At 45.5% G+C, this 19,395-nt stretch overlaps 1 protein-coding gene across 2 annotated transcripts in view; it reads right to left on the bottom strand.

Annotated features, from left to right (window-relative positions):
• Nucleotides 1-13,286: 13,286 nt before the first annotated feature.
• TMPRSS4 (transmembrane serine protease 4) overlaps nt 13,287-19,395 on the bottom strand; it is a 46,273-nt gene continuing 40,164 nt past the window's right edge. Inside the window, exons 10-12 of one of the 2 annotated variants that reach the window (XM_069066691.1) lie at nt 18,938-19,080; nt 16,100-16,249; nt 13,287-13,821 (exon numbers count right to left, since the gene is read on the bottom strand). In XM_069066691.1, coding sequence (XP_068922792.1) covers nt 13,816-13,821; nt 16,100-16,249; nt 18,938-19,080 — 299 coding nt within the window. In that variant the 3' untranslated portion in view covers nt 13,287-13,815. Of the gene's footprint in view, nt 13,822-13,882; nt 14,023-16,099; nt 16,250-18,937; nt 19,081-19,395 lie in introns of those variants that run through there. The other variant, XM_069066690.1, reaches the window with a different exon arrangement.

Below are 19,395 nucleotides of genomic sequence, written 5' to 3' on the forward strand. Positions count from 1 at the left end.
GCCACCCTAAGGCTTGGGTGTGTGTAGATCAGGACCTTCTCTTCCAGTCACCCCTCTCTACCCTGATTTTTCTTCCCTAATATCTGAGTACCTCTTCCCACTACACGGGAATGGGCAAAACTTGTGCTCTGGTCCCATCACATCCCTTGCCTGACCTACAGACCTTCTGTTTTCCTGGTCAAGGCAGGACCATGGCCAATTCATTGGGAACTCCAGTTCTGGGTCCCCTTCCCACCAGGATTCCTCCCCTTTCTTTCCATAGCAAGAGGTGTCATCTTGCTTGGGGTTCTGAGTGCCTGTCTTCTTTTGCCTCCTTTCCCCCTCTCCTAAGATTCCCACTCCATTCTGACCTTTCAATGGCTTTTTCTTTTCCCTTGTTCCATTCACCCTATACCTCCAAAGGCCCTGCCCCACAGTCCAAATAAAGGACTCATATTCACTTAGGGTACCTAAGATCCTTTCTATGGATCGGGGAAGGGTGAGATGGAGGAGTCTCCATGGTGCCATGGGGGGCATTTTCAGTCCTGAACACTGAACTCTAGGGATGGAGGTCAACTGGGCAGGATTCATCTTTGTGTGTGTGTGTGTGGGGGGGATACACGGGGTTAGAGGAATGGATTATTTTAGGTGTTGGTGCTTTTAGGTGTAGGACTTTTGGGGATATAACCTCCTATTTTGCAGGTTAACTGGTATATCACCCCAGCCTGCAGCCCCATAGCCAGAGTTGGGAGGAGAGGTACATGGGGCATTTTCTCATTGCCTCAGGTCTAGTTCTCTCTCAGAAATGGGAAAGTTTCCCTTCAGAGGCCTGAATAAGGAGTTCTGAGCTGGGCCACCCCCCTACACTTGGGTCATTGGGAGGTGAGGAAAAGGGAGAACCCTGGGCTCCTTGGCCTGGAGTCATGTCAGGCATTAAACCCTATCTCCTTTCTCTAAATCTGTAGCTCAGGGGCTCAAGTTCCTATTACTGAGAGAGAACTATCCTAGACAAGGACAGAGACTTTTGAGTCCCAGCTCCCCAGGGGACTGGAAGCTCTGACCTAGCCTTAGTTCCCTGGTGCCTAAGTTCCCCAATTGGGAAGGGCCATGGCCTGCGCCCCAGGCCCATCCTGCTCCATGCATCTCTGGGAACCCATGTCTCTTTGTCGTGGCAGGACTATGGCTAATTCAATGGGAACCCACATCCTGTCCCTCTCTCCCCAGCCCCCTAGATCCCTCTCTCTTCCTTTTTGGAGAAAGACTGCCATGTTGCTGGTGATTCTGAGTGTCCTCTCCCCTGATCTCATTTTCACCCTTTCCACGACTCTTCCTTCTGCTCAGTTGTCTCTTTCCCCTATAGCTGTTCATCTCTCCCCTATGCAAACGGCCCATGCATGATCCTAAGTAAAAGACTAGAAACTTCTCTAGGTATCCTCTATTTCTGGTGGCAGCCTTCAGAGTTTTCCCTCCTTCTGGTGAGAGAGGCCTTGGGTTTGCAGGCTACCACTCCCTGCTTCAGCATTAGGTGTTCAGCCTCAGCCTGCATTACCCTCTCTCCAGGGTTGGGATGCCCCTAGAAAAACAGGCACCCATGCTTATGATTATTATTGCTATTTCTAAGAACTGGTATGCACATTTCTAAGAGTAGGGACAGTCTGTGCCTTAGATCTTTGGTATTTTAGCATATGCCCTGGGAGATAGAAAGTTGCATTTGACATGGGAAGCAGGGAAGAGTCCTCCAAACCCATCCTAGCTCACGCAGAGGGCTGTTGGCCTGGCCACAGGAGGGGTGAGTAGGTGTGGGAGCTTGTAATTACGATCATTTAGCTTGGTCCCTTGCCAATTAACTTAGTTCTGCGGTACTTCTGATGTGAGAGGGGTTTTGGGGATGTGGAGTGGGAACGATTGGAGCAATTGGGTGAGGTGGTAGCCGGGCTCTGACAGTCCGTACGACTGCCTTAAAGCAGTGGACAAAGCGGCCCAATGAAGGGAGGATAGTGGGGTTGGTGATGGTGATGTTATGTCATGGTGCCAACACAAGCCACCTGGCCCTGTCCTGCCCTCATCGGTGAGACTGCGCATGGTTGAGATTCTCTAGGCTCAGCTTCTGTGCTTCCCCAGGAAGAGCCAGAGCTTCTCTTACTTCCTTATCACCAACCAAGTACCTGTCAGGGTGGCTGTCTCCGGGGACTACCGGGGCAGAGTTTCCCATTCCACAGGAGATAAAGGAAATCAAATGATGGAGCTGGGAAATGGCTCCTGGGGCCTGTGTCCTGGCTCCCTCGCTCTGATCCTGGCTCCTTGTTTCCCAGAGTTTTCTGCCTCATGCTTGGTGCTGTGCACCTTTTCTGGGCTTACTGTTCCCCCCTTTCTGCTCCTATAATTGCTCCCATTCTGTCCTGCTTTGATTAGGCCAGATTTTATATACAAGTTCAGACTTCCATGGGTGGAAAGCCCTTTGGAAGTGGACAGATCAGGTCTTCCAATCATCCAGCAAATACCTCTTGTAGCTGCCTTCATGGAAAACTACTTTCCTTTTCCTTTCTAGCCTCTGCATTAAGCACAAATCAGGGGGAAAAAAGATCTTGGGGTCTAGTAGTTAGGGTAGTTTGAGAGGAAGGGAAAAGACAAGTGAGATCTTTCCATTCCCAGCTCTACCACTTACTTGCTTGGTGACCCTGGGCAAGTCACTTACCTTCTCTGGGCCTCAGTTTTCCCCATCTATAAAATGGGCATAATAATACTTACCTACCTCACTGAAGCGTTGTGAGACTTGACCAGTTCTTGACTGTAAAGAAAAAAAAAAGTTTTGACTCAGGAATGTTCCAGGAGGCAGAGTATTATTATCAGAGAAATTGTTCAGAGGGTGGGTTCCTTTTCTTCATCCTTGTCCCCCCTACCACTGCACATGCATCCTTGGAATTCTCTTCACTTCAGGGATGTTGGAAATATTACCTATGTTGCTTAAAGATCTTCTCCCATGGCCTTGGCTGTGTAGCAGGAAGTGTATGTAGATCCACCACCCAGGCATCCCCTGAATCATTGGAGGGATTCCATGGGAGGGAAGGTGGAGGATAACTGGTGAGGTCTAGGCTTACAGGTAGTTTTACTTGGATGCCCAGAACCTAACTTCTCTTGTTACTGACAGGATCTCTTGGGGCTCAGTATCTTCCTGGGCAAAGGAAGGTAACTGAACTAGGTTGGTGCCTTTGTTTCTTGGGGTTTTCGGCTCATGGGGGTGTTGTTTGGAGTTACCATACGGGGTCTGTGAGTGTATGGCGTCTGCAGATGCTCAAAGTACAACAGAATGAGAATGCTCTTGGGCCAGGCTCCTGGAAAGAGGGTTTTGCTTCCCAAAGGGGTCCTCATCCTTAACGGATCAGAGCTCCCTGGACTAGATGAGGTGGAAGGTCCCTCCCAGCACTGATATTTTATGAGTCTGTAAAAGACTGTTGGAGTGATAAGACCAAAGAAATCAGCTGGGGACTAGTTCTCTCTTTTGCGCTCCCCATCCTTTCACATCAGAAAGAAGAATCTGAGCACTTGGCTTTGGTTTTCACACCCACTTTATCAGCCTGTGGCCATCAATTCTTTAACTGGGGACTGAAAGGGCTTCTACTGCTCATGTTCCATGGGGGATACTTTTGACTAGATGGGTATTGGTAAATGGCGATGAGAGGGGAGTACATGCCTGAGGCAGGGTGGTCTATGTGCTTATGCTTATGGCAAGTGTTTGTGTGTGTGTGTGTGTGTGTGTGTGTGTGTTTCAAATGTGCCCACGGGTGTGTGCACACGAGTATCACAGGATTACACGACCAGCTTGCATCTGGAATGCAGTCAGCTGGTCAACAGGAATTTGTGAAATACTTGCTGTTTGGGTGCCAGGCACTGTGCTAAGTGCTGGGGATATAAGGGAGACAACAACACAGTCCCTGCCCTCGGGCAGGATACTAACAACTGCAAAATCTAGACAAAGTAGAGGGGAGGTGGTCTCAGAGAGCAGGCAAAGCGGGGCTATGTGGTTGATTGACAGCTGGTCCACCTTGTTGATGGCCACACAAGTCAAGTGCTCACTGCTTTGTAACACAGCTTTTGGAAACTCAGGTTCACCTCTAGGCTATGAAAAAGCATTGAATAGGGAATTGGGATTGGACTTCGGATGTCACCAATATAGGGAACTCCCCAGTGAGGACAGCTGAGTGTTGTGGTGGATAGAGGGCGGGGCTTGGTGTCAGGAAGACCTGAGTTCAAATTCAGCCTCAGACACTTACTAGCTGTGTGACCCTGGGCAAGTCACTTAACCTTGTTTGCCTCAGTTTCCTCATCTGTAAAATGAGCTGGAGAAGGAAATGGCAAACCACTCACTCCAATGTCTTTCCCAAGAAAACCTCAAATGGGGTCACAACTGAAAACAACTGAACAATAGTAAGAAGAGAGGAAACTCCCTTTACCAATGCAGGTTGGCATCTTATAGCTTAGAGCACTGGGAAGCATTGGTGTAGTTGTTGCACAAATGTTTGTTGGATTTGAATGTGAGGAAGTTTAAGTGTGCAAGGAGTGTATCAAGGATGCTGGGTACATGTGTGAGTGTGGGCCATAAGTGTGTGTATGGAATGTGTGAATAGTATGTGAGTATGAATGTGTGAATAGTATGGGAGTATGTGAGTGTGAATGTTGTCGAGGGAGTATACCTATGGGGGCTCATACATAGGTGGGCATTTCTGGGGTATGTGAGGGGGAGTGAGTGTAGGTCTATGGAAGAAGTATGAATGTATGTACGTGTGTAGAAGGGTTATACACATGAGGCTGTGTCGATGGATGGGACTATATGTAATTTGTATGTATGTATGTAGTATGAATGACAGAGGTCATGAGAGAGCATGTATATTCCCTGTGAAAATTAATTTACAAGGGTTTGTAATCAGGTGACCCATCAAGGAGGCTGCCATTCATGCAAGACACGTCAGAAGTCACCTTCCTTGGTTTACTCAGTGGCTGTTAGAATGCCCAGAAGCTAAAAGGATTCCACAGAGTAGAAGCCCATCTCATATCATTTCAGGGAGTTCAGCAACCATGGCAGGGAGGGAGTTATGGGAGAGACTTTCTCTGGAGAAGTCCCTTGGGTCTCATTACTTTTCTTTGTTCCAACCCAAATTCCCACTGCCCACATGATATGCAGTGCTTTTGACTCTACTGTGCATGATTTTTTCCTTTGGCTTGAATGGAAAACAATTCCTATAATTAGTTTTCCTATGTAACCATGTGGTTATATAAATAACCTATATAACCATGTCTTGATATGATACATATATAGGCCTTGGGAAGTCTCTAGGCCTAGGGGCCTCTGGGGAAATGCAGGTGTGTATGTGTGCATTTATATGTTTATATATATGTATATATGCATACATATACATATATATTTGTGTACAAGCACAGAAAGAAAGGGTGTAATCAGGATGCTTTGCCTTTATGATACATTTTGCACTGTAGAATTTTATTTAGCTTTGCCTTGAATGAAATAAAAAAATTATATTTAATAGAACTGTTTTTGGCTGTTGTCTATTGCTTTAGTTTTGGGTAAATGAGGCCTCTTGGAGACTCCAGCTCATGACATTGTGATGCTATTGCGACCCAACTTCCCAAACTTATTTGTTCTGAGTTTGGTGAATGGAATGTCCCGGGCAGTCTGGGAGGAAAAGAAGGAAAGAACCACACACACACACTCGCAGTAACCTGGCCATTCATCACCTCCTTGAACCCTTGCTTCCTTCTCTAGGGAGGTTCCAGCCCCCTGAAATCTTGCCTGTGTTGAAATCTTGTTCAGTATTGACCTTAGGGATGGTTCTGCTCATATTTTCATCCTGTCAGGCTTCCTAGTTGCTATGGGGCTGAGATGGATGGAGGTAGCACTTGTGTGAGTGAGTATATAATTTTGCATTACAAAAAACCCCACATCATTGTATGTAGCATGGTATGATAGGAAGAACTGAATTTGGAATCAGAGACCCAGATTCGACTTCCAGCTCTGCCATTTACTGTGACTGTGACCTCCGGCAAATCATATCTCTGGTCCCATTTTCCTCAGCTATAAAATGAAGACCTAGAAATCTCCAAGTTCCTTTAAACTCTCAATTTATGATTCTCCTATCATTTGAATATGCCCCATTCCCTGATGTCATTAGGAGGTTATATGTCAAGGGGGGGAAAAGGTGAGATAATGGCTTATCAAAAGTGAAGGGCAATTGATCGACAGTCTTTTTGTCCCATACAATGTCAAAAGAAGTCGAGGAGGGTTTCTCCCAGCATGCCAGACCCTTGTAGAGGACTCGATTTACACAGGATGGGCAAGGACGGATATATCCCATGGATGTCCCTGCAGGGGACAAATCAGATCACAGATCCACTGGAGATGTCACTGGCCACCAAAGAGAGGGATTTGCTCATGGAGGCTAAAGAGTATTGGAGTGGGGGAAAGAAGATGGGCTTTTAGACCAGTGTGACACATCCTCTCCCTGGATCTCAGTCTTCTTTTTGGCGAAATGAGATGTTTACACTAGAAGATCTCTAATGACTCACACAGCCCTCGTTCACTTAAATCCAATCCAATGCCACCATGGCAACACCTCCCTGATGTCATGGTTCTCGTCAAGAATGAAGGACAAACAGCAGTGGTGGTAGTGGTGGTGGTGGTGGTGGCGGTGGCGGCAGCCTGCTCTGGGTATGAACACACGAGTTGGTATATGCACTTCAATGGTTTGCTTGCTAGAGGGCGCAGTGGATACAGTGCCAGGTCAGGAGTCAGGAAGGCTCATCTTTCTAAATTTAAATCCAATCCGAGACACTTACTAGCTGTGTGACCCTGGGCAAGTCACTTAACCTTGTTTGCCTCAGTTTCCTGATCTGGAGAAGGAAATGGCAAACCACCCCAGTATCTTTGCCAAGAAAACCCCAAATGGGGTCAGCCACGACTGAAGTGACCAAATAATAACAACAACAACGTCCCTTTCAGGCCTAAATCTATGATCCAGTATGAAATGTTACATATTTACATATATTAACTATACATAATCACATATGCATATATATGTATAAGAGATATATGCATGTATATAGTATGGGATGTCATATAAACATATATGTATAGACATATAAATACATCTCTTTCTTCTCTCTTTTTTTTGCCTTTTGGAGGGGGGAAGGCAGGGCAATTGGAGTTAAGTGACTTGCCCAAGGTCACATGGCTAGTAAGTGTTGAGTGTCTGAGTATAGATTTGAACTCAGGTCCTCCTGACTCCAGGGCTGGTGCTCTATTCACTACGCCACCTAACGGTCCCTCTCTCTCTCTGTCTCTCTCTTTATTTCTCTCTCCCGTCTCTGTCTCTGTCTGTCTGTCTCTCTCCCACCCTCTCTTTTTCCCTCCCTCCCTCCCTCTCATCTATCATTCTGGCATAGTAACTAGAGACCTTGTCTTACAATCAAAAAACCCTGTGTTTGTCTCACCTCTGATACATATGGACTAGGTGACCATGGGCATTTAATTTCTCAGTGTTGCAGAGAAAGCACCAACCAGAATTCTTAGCAGGAGTTTCCTGGGAGTTCCCCACAGGTCTAGTCTCTATCTACATGCATAATCATGCATATTGCATGTTTATGATAGCTAACATTTAAAAAATGCTTCAAGGTTTATAAAACCCTCCTGTCATCTCGTGTATAATACATAAATGCATATGTGCGTATATGTGCAGATGTATATGTCTGTGTGCATGTGTAACAAGGAGCTGGCCAAGGATCACTGAGTCCTTAGGACTGACGCATGCTTGGGATGATACAATCCCCCATTGGGCAGGCATTCGAGCATGTGCAAGCATTCTTTCCAGTCCTTTTACTGCATGCCTTTTTGATTGGCTGCTGAGTCAGATTAGGTATTCACACAAAAGACCACAGCAGGAACAAGTCAGACTCTTTCTCTGGCTGCCATCAGTACTAGTTTCTTTGGTCCCTGGGTAGGCTCCCCCAGCCCCTTCTAAGCACACTGCTCTTGCTTGTAAAGGCTGAGCTTTTGTTCGGATGGATGGGTGGTGCCATAGTGCATGAAGTGCTGGGCCTTATTTTCCTGAGTTCAAATCTGACCTTACTAGCTGTGTGACCCTGGGCAAGTCACTTAACCCCGTTCCCCTCAGTTTCCTCATCCGTAAAATGAGTTGGAGAAGGAAATGGCAAACCAGTCCAGTGTCTTTGCCAAGAAAACCCCAAGTGGGGTCATGGAGAGAGTGGAACAGGGCTGCACAACAGCAACCTGTGTGTTCCTCGATTGTAAACTCCTTGAGATCTGGCATCTTATCATTGTGCTTTCATGAACCCCTTGCACTAGGCATTCCAAACAGTGGGCGGGTAATGCTTATTGCCTTCATATCCCTTGTCTCATTTAACTCTCACATTACCAGCATTATTACGAGCATTTTACACAGCCGGTCACAGAATCAGAGAGGGGCAGTGATCAGCCTGGGGTCACATAGGTGGCAAACGGCACAGCTGGGCCTGAACCCAGGACTTGGGGCTCCAGATTCAGTACTTTTATCATCATGGTGCAGTTACCTCATTCAAATGAGGATGCACGCATGTGAATTCCTCTCTACTTGGGCATCATTTCAAGAGGGGTACCCCAAACAGTTTTGCTGTTTAGTCGTTTTTCAATCACGTCCAACTCTTTCTGACTCCATTTGGGGTTTTGTTGTCAAAGGTAGTGGAATGGTTTACCATTTCCTTTTCCAACCCATTTTACAGATGAGAAAACTGAGGCAGTGTTAAGTGATTTGCCTAGGGTCACACAGTAAGTGTCTGAGGAAGATGAATCTCTCTGGTTCCAGGCCCATTACTCTATCTGCTATGCCACCTGTCCAAAAAGTTTACTCACTTAAAATATGGGGACAATAATAGAACCTACCTTGCAGGATTATTATGAAGATAAAAATGAGATATATGTAAAGTTTGTTGCAAATCTTACAATTCTGTGCAAGAATTTAAGACTTAGCAGAAGCTAGGTGACACAGTAGACAGGGCACTGAACCTGGAGTCAGGAAGACCTGAGTTCAAATCCAACTTCACTTAATAGCTGTATGACCTTGGGCAAGTCATTTCTCCTCTGTTTGTTTCGGTTTCCTCAACTATAAAATGGAAATAATAGTAGTGCCTTCCTCCAGGGATTGTTAAGGGGTTCAAATGAAATATCTATAAAGCACTTAGCACACTGCCTAGAACATAGAAAGTGCTTAATAAATTCTTGTCCCTTTCTCCTTCTACATAAATACTAGATATTATTATTAATACAAGGTCCTTTCTTTTCATATTCTAAGACTGTTCTCCTCCTTTAATATGAAAAAATGGAGTTGTCCTCTTGTCTTGGCCTTGACTTTTCTGGGTCTTTTATTTTTCCCTCTGCTACCTGACCCTGAGTGCGCATTTTGGGGCTCTGTGTGCTCAAGCCCTTGGTTCCAAAGAAGCAGACTTTTTATTTGGAAATGACTTTGCATGGGATTTTTTTTTTCTGCCATTGACTTCATCCCCCAAACCCCTTAACCTTTGCTCCCTGAGTCCTTGGGGAGGTTGCTTATGACTTCTCTGATCTTTTTTTTTTTTTCCCCTGGAGGTCCTACCCCATTTCACCTTTCTTCTTAGGCTTCCACCATCCCTGCCTTGCTTAGTCTCCACTGTTATTGGGCTCTAGGGTTTTCCAAGCACTCTCTTCATAACGCCCCTCTGAGGCAGACTGTGTAAGTATTGTGATCCCCATTTTATGGATGAGGAAACTGAGACTCAGAGTAGTTGTGATTTACCAGGGGTTACAGGACTATTATTCAAACCCTAGGATCCTGACTCCAAACCCCACATTCTCCCTTCCGTATTGCTGCTTCTGTCTAATTTTGAAGGGAACCTTTGCAGCCTACAAAGCTATCCCAGCTCCATGTATTGATGCAGTGGTAGATACAGGAATCCAAGGCTCCTGATGAGTTGAAACCTGTCCTGAAGGATGGATCTGAACACTAGGAGAGGCCCTTGTAATTTCTTTGATCCTCAGGATTAACTCCTGTCTTGGATGCAGCCTTCCAGAAATATGGATAACCACTGTTACCTGGGTGAACATCTACACTTATCCAGATTCCAGGTGTTGTACTTCTGGTTTTCTGTTCTTAGAAAAGGTCCATTATATGCCATGATTATTCTAGAAGCAGAACTGGTGGCTGAGGATAGAGACCCAGACTTGGCAGTTTTAGGTCCCCTTTCTTTGGCCACTGAGAGAATCTGAATTGTCAGAAAACTTCAGTCCCGTACCCTATTGAGGGTAAGTCCAAAATGCTTAGCGGTGAGTCTGAATGGGATTGCCTTTCTCCCACTTTTTAGGGGTGGGGAGAGAAGCTCGGGGAGTGAGAAGCAACAGCAGTCAGTCTGAGCTTTTAGACACATTCCCATTAATGGCTAGGAAATTGTTTTCATATAGAATATTTGGCCTGAAAGTCAAGACATCTGGGTTCTACTGGCTTTGTCCTTGCCCCACTGTGTGACTTTTGCCAGGCCAGAAAAACTAGATCTTAGCTTCTCCCTCAAAAATGTGGGGGGAATAATCATCTCTGCTCCTTCCCCTCCAGGGATGGTATAGGTATATAGATCATTGAGCCAACAGATCAGGGAATTTATGGTAATAATGGGGAGGGGGTTCAAATATCTCCTCTGCTTTTTACTACTAATGGACAAACCACTTCCTCTTTCTAGACCTCAGGTTCCTTCTCTATAAAATTAGGGTATTGGACAAGATGATCTCTACAGATTCTTCCAAGGTTCTATAATTCTACAGAAAAATGCTTTGGAAAAAAGGTGCTAAGTAATCTCAGGCTCTCACCATTATCCAAAGCTGATAGAGAACCAGCAAAAGGGTAACCAGATGTCAAGGTTTGGGCTAGCTTGCTATTGTTCAGTCATGTCTGACTGTCCCTGACCCCATGGACCAGCATCGATAGTTTACTTAACAGGTATGTACAATAACAAAAATGGCGTCCATCGGATCCTCACAAATATCTTCTCATTTCTCTCCTGGCTACACTACTTTGGGACTTCTCTGATTGACTTCTCCCCCCATGTTCCAGAAAGCTTATTACTGGGATAAGCTCATCACCCTATAAGATCTCATCGTCCTTGGGACCCCATCTCATCACTGTCCTCAGCCTCTCTGTTGGAGGGTAGGCCAAGAACTCCCAACCTGTATTTAAAGTTCAGATATCACCTCCTTTCTCACCTTGTTGCACACTAACTTGGCGCTCCTCTGAGTTCTCCATCATGATTCCTGCCCCCCTCCCCAACTCCCGTACCTTGTCCCTCCTCTTCAATTTTCAGGATTTTGGAGGGTGTACCACCTCAAAGCTCCTTGAGGGCAGGGACTATCTTTTTATTTATTCATTCATTCATTCATTCATTCATTCATTCATTCATTCATTCATTTATTTATTTATTTATCTATTTATCTATCTATTTATTTATTTATTTATTCATTCATTCATTCATTTATTTGTTTGTTTGTTTGTTTGTTTGTTTATTTATTTATTTTTGTCTCCCCAGTGCTTAGTACAGTACCTGGCACATAGGAGATGTTTAATAAATATTTATTAACTAGTGGCCCTAGGAGGAAAACAGTATCTCCTCTCTCAAGCTAAGGAGCTCTCCCAATATTACTGGAGTGGGTGTTCCCCACTGCGCTAGTTCTTAACATGTTTGATTAAATTGATAAATTAATAAAATTAAATTAAATTGATAAATCAATATATTAAGAGCCTTACTGACTTTTTATAGGAGCCCACTGTAGTCATAATGTGGTATAGTGGGAAGTCCCCTGATTGGGTAGTGGGAAAGCCTAGATGTAGACCAGAGCTATTGCTAATTAGTCATATGACCACTGGGAAGTCATTTGTAATTTCTGCACCTGTTTCCTTACATGCAACATGTAAGTGGGCTGTCTCCAGTCAGCTTCTCAACAAAGGATAGATAGGCCTGATTCTATCTGTAATGGGAAATCGGTGTGTGTGTGTGTGTGTGTGTGTGTGTGTGTGTGTGTGTGTGTGTGAAAAGAATGTGATAAGAGATAGGACAGAGAATAGAGGAAGGAGGGAGAGAGATGAAGAGGACAGAGAGCAGAGGAGGGAGGGAAGAAGAGAAAATGTGAGAGTGTGAGACAGAGGGGGAGAGAATGTGTGTATGAAAGGGGGAAGGGGAGAGGAAGGGGGAGAGAGAGGGGGAAAGAAAGGGAAGGAGAGAGAGAGGGAGGGAGGAAAAGAGAGAGGGAGAGAAAAGGGAGGGAGGGAGAGAGAGAAAGAGAGAGAGAGAGAGAGAAAGAGAGAGAGAGAGAGAGAGAGAGAGAGAGAGAGAGAGAGAGAGAGAGAGAGAGAGAGAGAGAGAGAGAGAGAGAGAGAGAGAGAGAGAGAGAGAGAGAGAGAGAGAGACAGCTTTAAACCTGATCATCTCCGAGGAATCCTTAGGATTCCATGATATTGTACAATCAGTGACTGCTGGTCTAAATGATCTCACTCCTATAAGGGAAATCTCAAACTCATAATACAGATTTAGAGGTGAAGATCATCTGACCCATTCCCTTCATTTAACAGATAAGTAGATAGAACCCAACAAGTGAATCAAGTCATTCAAGGACATAGAGCAAAGACAGAACTAGAATCCGGGCCTCTGACTCTCATTCTTGGACTTCATTCCACTACTGAATGCTACCTGGAGAAGGGCAGAGAGAAAGGGATGACCAGGGGGTCCTGGAAGGGTAAGAAGCTGGTTCCCCCAGCTTCATTAGCCCATCCCCCCTAGCAGGCCCCTCTCTACTAGCAGATCTGAGTGCTGTGATTGTCTCCCTAGATAGCATGTGGTAGTGTGTACAGAATTGGCCTGGGAGTCAGGAAGATCAGTTCTACTCTAGGACATATACTAGCTTTGTGAGAATGGGAAGTTCATTAAACTTCTCAAAGTTTTAGGTAACTTTCTCAGACTAATAGTGATCAGCTGGCCATATGTATTAGTGGAGGGGCTTTCCACACCATGAGTTTCCAACCCTGATGAAACTACAGTTTTGGACCAGGTCCTCTCCTTGAACCTATGATCACATTTGTGGTCCTTGTGACTTCCAGGGGGATACATTAAAAAAACTTAGATGAGTCAGAGTGCTTTCTTAGGTCCCCAAATTCCTACCAAGGTAAGTCTTAGACTAGGTGCCCAGTGTGATAATAGTACTGGGGAGAACAGACCACAACAACACAGCCATGTGTCTCAAAGGCCTTGCATTTTCTTGTGAAAGCAGTGGAGATGGCAGCAATATTCACAAACCCCACAGCAGAAAGCGAACACCCTCGTCCTCATCTGTGCTGTGATGTCATAGCTGATCTCCCTGCCTGGGTGGCAAGGTCCTAAGGGAGCCCCTCTTCTTTCCCCACCCACCCTATCAAGGGGGATGGGAGCCCACAAGAGGGAGCAGCTGTTCAACACCGTTCCTACGCTGAGGGAGCACTCTGGAAATCGGAGGCCCAGGAGACTTCTCGGCTCACAGGAGTGGCTCTCCCTTGGGGGAGGGAGCTGGCTGAGATGGTGGCCATGGAGTTCCTTCTTTAGGGCATAGAATTTGAAACTGGGCCCCTCAGCTGCTTTAGGGAGGCCTTGAAATGCCTGAAGGAAGCGGTCTTCTTTGAGAAATGAGATCCTGCTCTGGGTGGAAACTCCTGCATGTGATAGGGAGGGAGTTAGGGATGAGGGATGGGCAAAGAAGCTCATGAAGGAATCTTCACAACAGCAGAAGCTTCATTTCTGGGGAGGAAAGGGGGGAGAGAGGTGGAAGGGAAGGGAGAGAGAGAGAGAGAATATGAAGTTTCTTTCAAAAAGAAAATTTTATTTTTGAAGATAATCAGGGTTAAATGACTTGACCAGGGCTACACAACTAGTGTCTGATGCAGGATTTGAATTTAGGTCCTCCTGACTCCAGGGTCAGTCCTTTATCCACTGTACCACCTAGTGAAGTTTCAAAGAGATACAGGGTCTCGTGGTTGGAGAATAAGAAGCCATCTAGTCTTACTCCTTCCTAAATATAAATCGTCTTTATCAGGTAACCAGTACATGGCCATCCTCTCTTTGCTCAGAGACCTGATAGGGAATCCATTACTGTCCAACATAGCTCATTGCACTCTGGAATAGACATTCTGGGATCTACCCCAGACTCTGGGGTAGATCTACTCAGTTTGAATTTGCTGATCTACCCAGTTTCAGCTCCAGAAAACAAGATGCCCTTCCCAATCTCTTCTAAATCCACCACTAAGATGCCGACTCAGGCCTTGACTGATACCACCTCCCCCAGTCTCTTTTCTGCTTTAATTGGAGGGCTGGAAGGTAGAATTCCAAACTCCTCCTTAGAAGGGAGAAACTGGACATTTTTGGCTCATTCCACTCTGTACCTGCTTCTCCACCAGGTTTCAAATCCATGGAACAAGATACCCTTGCTCCCCTACCCCCCACACCTTTTCCTGCCCCCTTTGGAGTGTTGTCCCTTCATTGGGGGCAGGTATGTGGCTCAGCGGATAGAGTGCCGGGCCTGGAGTGAGGAAGACTGATCTTCGTGAGTTCCAATCTGACCTCAGACACTTTGTAGCTGTGTGACCCTGGGCAAGTCACTTAGCCCACTTTGCCTCAGTTTCCTCATCTGTAAAATGAGCTGGAGAAGGAAAAGGCAAATCGCTCCAGTATCTTTGCCGAGAAAGCCCCCAATGGGGTCATGAAGAGTTGGTTATGGCTGAAAATGACTGAACAAGAAGTCTTCCCGTTAGATTTATGGGCTCCTTGAGGGCTTTTCTTTTTATTAATTGTGTCCCCAGCATTCAGCACAGAAACTGGCACATAGCAGTGCTTAATAAATGCTGATTGGATCGGATAGCTTTGTTCTTATTCAGTTGTGTCTGATTCTTCATGACCCAATTTGGGGTTTTCTTGGGAAAGATACTAGAGGGGTTTGCCATTTCTTTCTTTAGTTCATTTTTACAGATGAGGAAACTGAGGTCAAAGGGTTAAGTGACTTGCTGTAAGGGTTATGGGATTTAAAGATCTTCCATGCCCCATTGGACTTGCTGACGTAGCAGGAAGGGGTGGAGCAAGAGAAAGCGGAAGCCAAACTAGCGTTCCTGCGGTGGCTGGCGGTGGTGGCGACGGCGGCAGCAGCAGCAGAGGCAGTGGCAGCGCAAAGCCCTTTTTGACTTAGCCAGAATTTCTGCTAAGGACTCCTGCTGAGGACTGCCAGGGGCCGGAGCTGCTGGGAGTGCACTTCCCGGACGCTGGGTGGTTGCTGTGAGTGGGGAGAGGAGGACCTTTGCCTGAGGTAGCCTGTTCTGTTTTAAAGGCTTGAAAATGTGGGTGCTTTCTACTTTATCTACCTGTGCCAATGTCATAACTACTCTGATGGCTTTCACTTTCTGGTTTTGGGACTCAGTCTTTTGGTATCTTAATAAATTTTCTAGTTTATTCCCCCATATGGCAAGCATGATGTATTTTGTGATGGATAATTATATCAGCATATCTGTAATCTCCATAGGCATTGTGAATATGGCATTGCTGATACACTTGCCCAGGGTCACACAGCTGTCTGAGGCCAGATTTGAACTCATGAAGATGAGCCTTCCTGATGACAGGTCTGGTGCGCTATCTACTGTGCCACCTAGCTGGATAGCTTCAGTTATTAGTATGTAAGATCTCTCTTTCGGGCCTCTCTTTTCTAGATTCTTCCCTCACCTCTCCATCCCTAGTCTTTACTGTTCTCATGCTCTTTCCCTTCAATCAAAACCTGTCTCAGGTTGGAGCATAAATCACTGTGTCACCTCTTCTTGAGGGAGAGGTGTATTTAACAAAGGTTACGCTAGAGAAATGAAGCTCTAATGGTGGAAATTTTGACATGGTCTAAGTGCTTTTTGGATGGAAAGCTTCCTGGAACATTTTAAATTCATATAGTCAGCCACCTAAAGGCTGGTTTTGCTTTACAGTGGCCATAGTTGAGAATTATAAGGGGTTTAGGAGGCAGTGAATTGTGGGAGTCAGGTATACCTACCTTCCGGATGTTATAGATCCAGTTGAGAAAGAAACTGACGTGGGTGTACACACCTGGGATGTTGTGCTGCCCACAGCCATAGCCCCAGCTCACGATACCCACTATCTGCCACCTCTCTTCAAAGTACATCAAGGGCCCACCACTGTCCCCCTGGGAGAGAGAAAAATGGGGTGACCTTCTGGGAAGGACAGGCATTGTGAAAGCCTCCCCACTCCCTGACCCAGCCTCTTCATTGTTGAGAACCCTTGAGATTCAGATCTGTTTTATCCCTCATTGCCTCTTCCCCTTCCCCACCAGCTGGCTGATATGAGGCCTAAGGCAGGTCTTCTGTGGGCTTGGAGAGTCTGTGGGAAGGGCAGAGGTGTTGTGCATGCTCTCATGTGACACGATGTGTCTCCTGTGGTGCCCATGTCAACCCTGGTGTCCTCCCAGGGTCTCAGAACAAAGAGAGCTTGGAAAGTCTCTATCCCCTTTGGTTTAGGCTGTAGCTCTCCCTTGAGGCTAGGCAAACATCTTTTTGGAAGATGATTTCTCATCTCCAGTAAGACAAGATGGATTAGACTAATGTGTCTCCATAACTGAGCTATGATATATTCACTTGAGGTCTCATTAAGAACACCAGCTTTCTTTCTTTACTAGCCATAAGGCCAAGGTTGGATCCTAGGGATGTAACCTGGATCCCTACATGGGCCAGGCTGGATCCTAGGGATAAAGTCTGGATCCCTACATGGGCCAGGCTGGATCCTAGGGATAAAGTCTGGATCCTTACATGGGTCAGGCTGGATCCTAGGGATGTAACCTGGATCCCTACATGGGTCAGGCTGGATCCTAGGGATGTAACCTGGATCCCTACATGGGCCAGGCTGGATCCCTACATGGGCCAGGCTGGATCCTAGGGATAAAGTCTGGATCCCTACATGGGCCAGTTAGCTCAATTGTTCCCCAGTCACAAACTATATACTTCTAACTCTGGCCAGCCATGTCAAAACTGAATCACAAGGAGAACCACAGCAAATGTCTTTAAACATGTTCCTTTTCTAATTTAGAATGCCCTGTCCTGTTTTCTGCTTATGTTAATTCTCTCCATCCTGTCTTCTCCCCAGCCCCTACCCCCTTTAAGCCTTTCCTGAATAGTAAGGAGGAAGGAAGGAAATGGCACAGTATGGTCAGTGGACAGAGAATTGGATAGACTTGAGGTTCAGAAGATCAAGGTTTGAATATTGGCTTTCCCATTTATCAAGTTGTGTGACTTTGGGCAAGACATTTTCAGAGATTTGCCTCTCTGGGCCTCAGCTTTCCCATCTATCAAATGAGGAGGGTGGATCAAATAATCTGCAAAGTCCCTTCCAACTTTAACATTGTGTTACACTCTATAATACTGTCCTACCATCCTGTCCTATGAACTTTTCCAGAATTTATGGTTTGCACCACTCATTTAGAACACACAATGTAAATTTGACAACCACTGATTAAGCCCCCACTGTATGCAAGTTACTGCTGTAGGCACTGTTGAAGGCACCTGCAGAATACTATTTCTGAGTATCTTGGACTAATGAATGGTCACCCCTCCCCCCAAACTACCTGCATGGAATCATGCATCATCTCCAAAGTTGGTTACTCCTTCTCTCATGACCCTCAGAGACAAGAGATATCAGCATTTCCCTTGTTCTCTGTCTCTTCTGACTCTTGCTTGGCCACCATCACTCATCAAACTCCATTCTTCTGAAGTTCATGGCCATCCACATTGTCTACATCCTTGTTGATAATTCCCTAGGACCAACCTCTGTGACCCTTTCCCATCTTCCTCAATGGTTTTGGTGCCTGGATCACAATTTTTCTTTCTATCCCAAGCCCCAACATCCTTTTCTTTGTCTACCTTGTTGACCATTCTAATAATAATATGTCAGTAATAGTAACTCAAATTTGTTTGACACTTTAATACCCTATCCTCCATGCTCATCAGCCTGCTCAATTCCTATGACATCTATTACTGCTAAAGGCCTTGGCACTGCCAAATGCTTCAACATCACAAACAGATATGGTTTTTTCAATGGACATGACAGTAAAGAAGATGCATTACCATCTACTTTGCTTCTGAGAACCATGGACCTTCTCATTAGACATGCAGCTGAAACATCTAAGCATTGTCTCCCACTATTACAATATGAGTTCCTTAAGGGAAGGGACTGTCCTGTTCTTCTTTTCATATCTCCAGCTTAGGGCATAATAAGTGCTTAGAAAATGCCATTTGCTCATTTATTCATTCATTCACTCATCTCTGTGGCTCACTGAATTGCCCTTCTCCAGGGGGGTTACATACAAGACTTGGGCACCACTTGGAAACTACTCAACTTTAAGAATTTGACTTCTGTAATTGCCCTCTCTGATGACAATTTCCTATCCTTCAACACCTTCCTCCTTTACCTTTCTTCATTCTCACTGTAACTTCCAGTCCCCTGGTTCTTTGTGATCTTTTAATTTTAGGATCATAGACTTAAAACTGGAGCAGGTCTTAAATGTCCTTAGAGGTCCATTCAATTGAGTTAAACTTCCTCCTTTTACAGATTAGGAAACTGAGGCCCAGAGAATTGCAGTGAGCTGCCCAAGACCACACAGGTAGTGTGTGGCGGCCTTCATCAGAACCCATTTCCTCTACTCTAAAGCTGGCATTCTTTCCACTTTAACATGTTGCAATCCAAGACATCAATCCTGATCCAAGATTTACCCAGGGTCACGCAGATCATAAGTATTGGAGTTAAGAATTTAAGGCCTATATCTCCCTTATTCTATGTCTATGGCAACACTGGTATTTTTCAGGTACCTCTTTAAGCACCCCACCTGGCATGAATCGACGCTGTGGCCAGGGACACCAGCACAAAGCATACTCTCGGTGACACTCCCAAAATATGCTTCCTTGTCGTTGCATTGATTTCTATCAATGAGCTGGACTTCTGCTTGTTGCAGGGTTTTGGAAAACTTCTCTGGGAGGTAGCAAACAGACACATTTCTACCTTCAAATTTCCGCCCACTGACCACCCATTGCCTTGGGGATGTGTGGAGGCTTCTCTCTTCCAGCCCAAATGTCTCGGGATATAGGAGACCCTGTGAAGTCATCTTATCTGTGTCCCTGCCTTTTAGGAAGGGCTGTTCAAATTTTCCTGGGGAAATCTTTATAGAAGAGGGGGACCATGGCTTCTTTCAGCTGCCCACTGCAGTTTCACATTCCTCCCTATGGAGAAATTCTCCTCTCAGTATTTACAAGGCTATACACACTTCAGAAGGCATTAAGTGGCTTC

This window comes from Petaurus breviceps, unplaced genomic scaffold, assembly GCF_028583685.1.
Source record: "Petaurus breviceps papuanus isolate PSGF00001 unplaced genomic scaffold, PetGlider_PUasm1.0 90723, whole genome shotgun sequence".
Taxonomy (NCBI): Eukaryota; Metazoa; Chordata; class Mammalia; order Diprotodontia; family Petauridae; genus Petaurus; species Petaurus breviceps.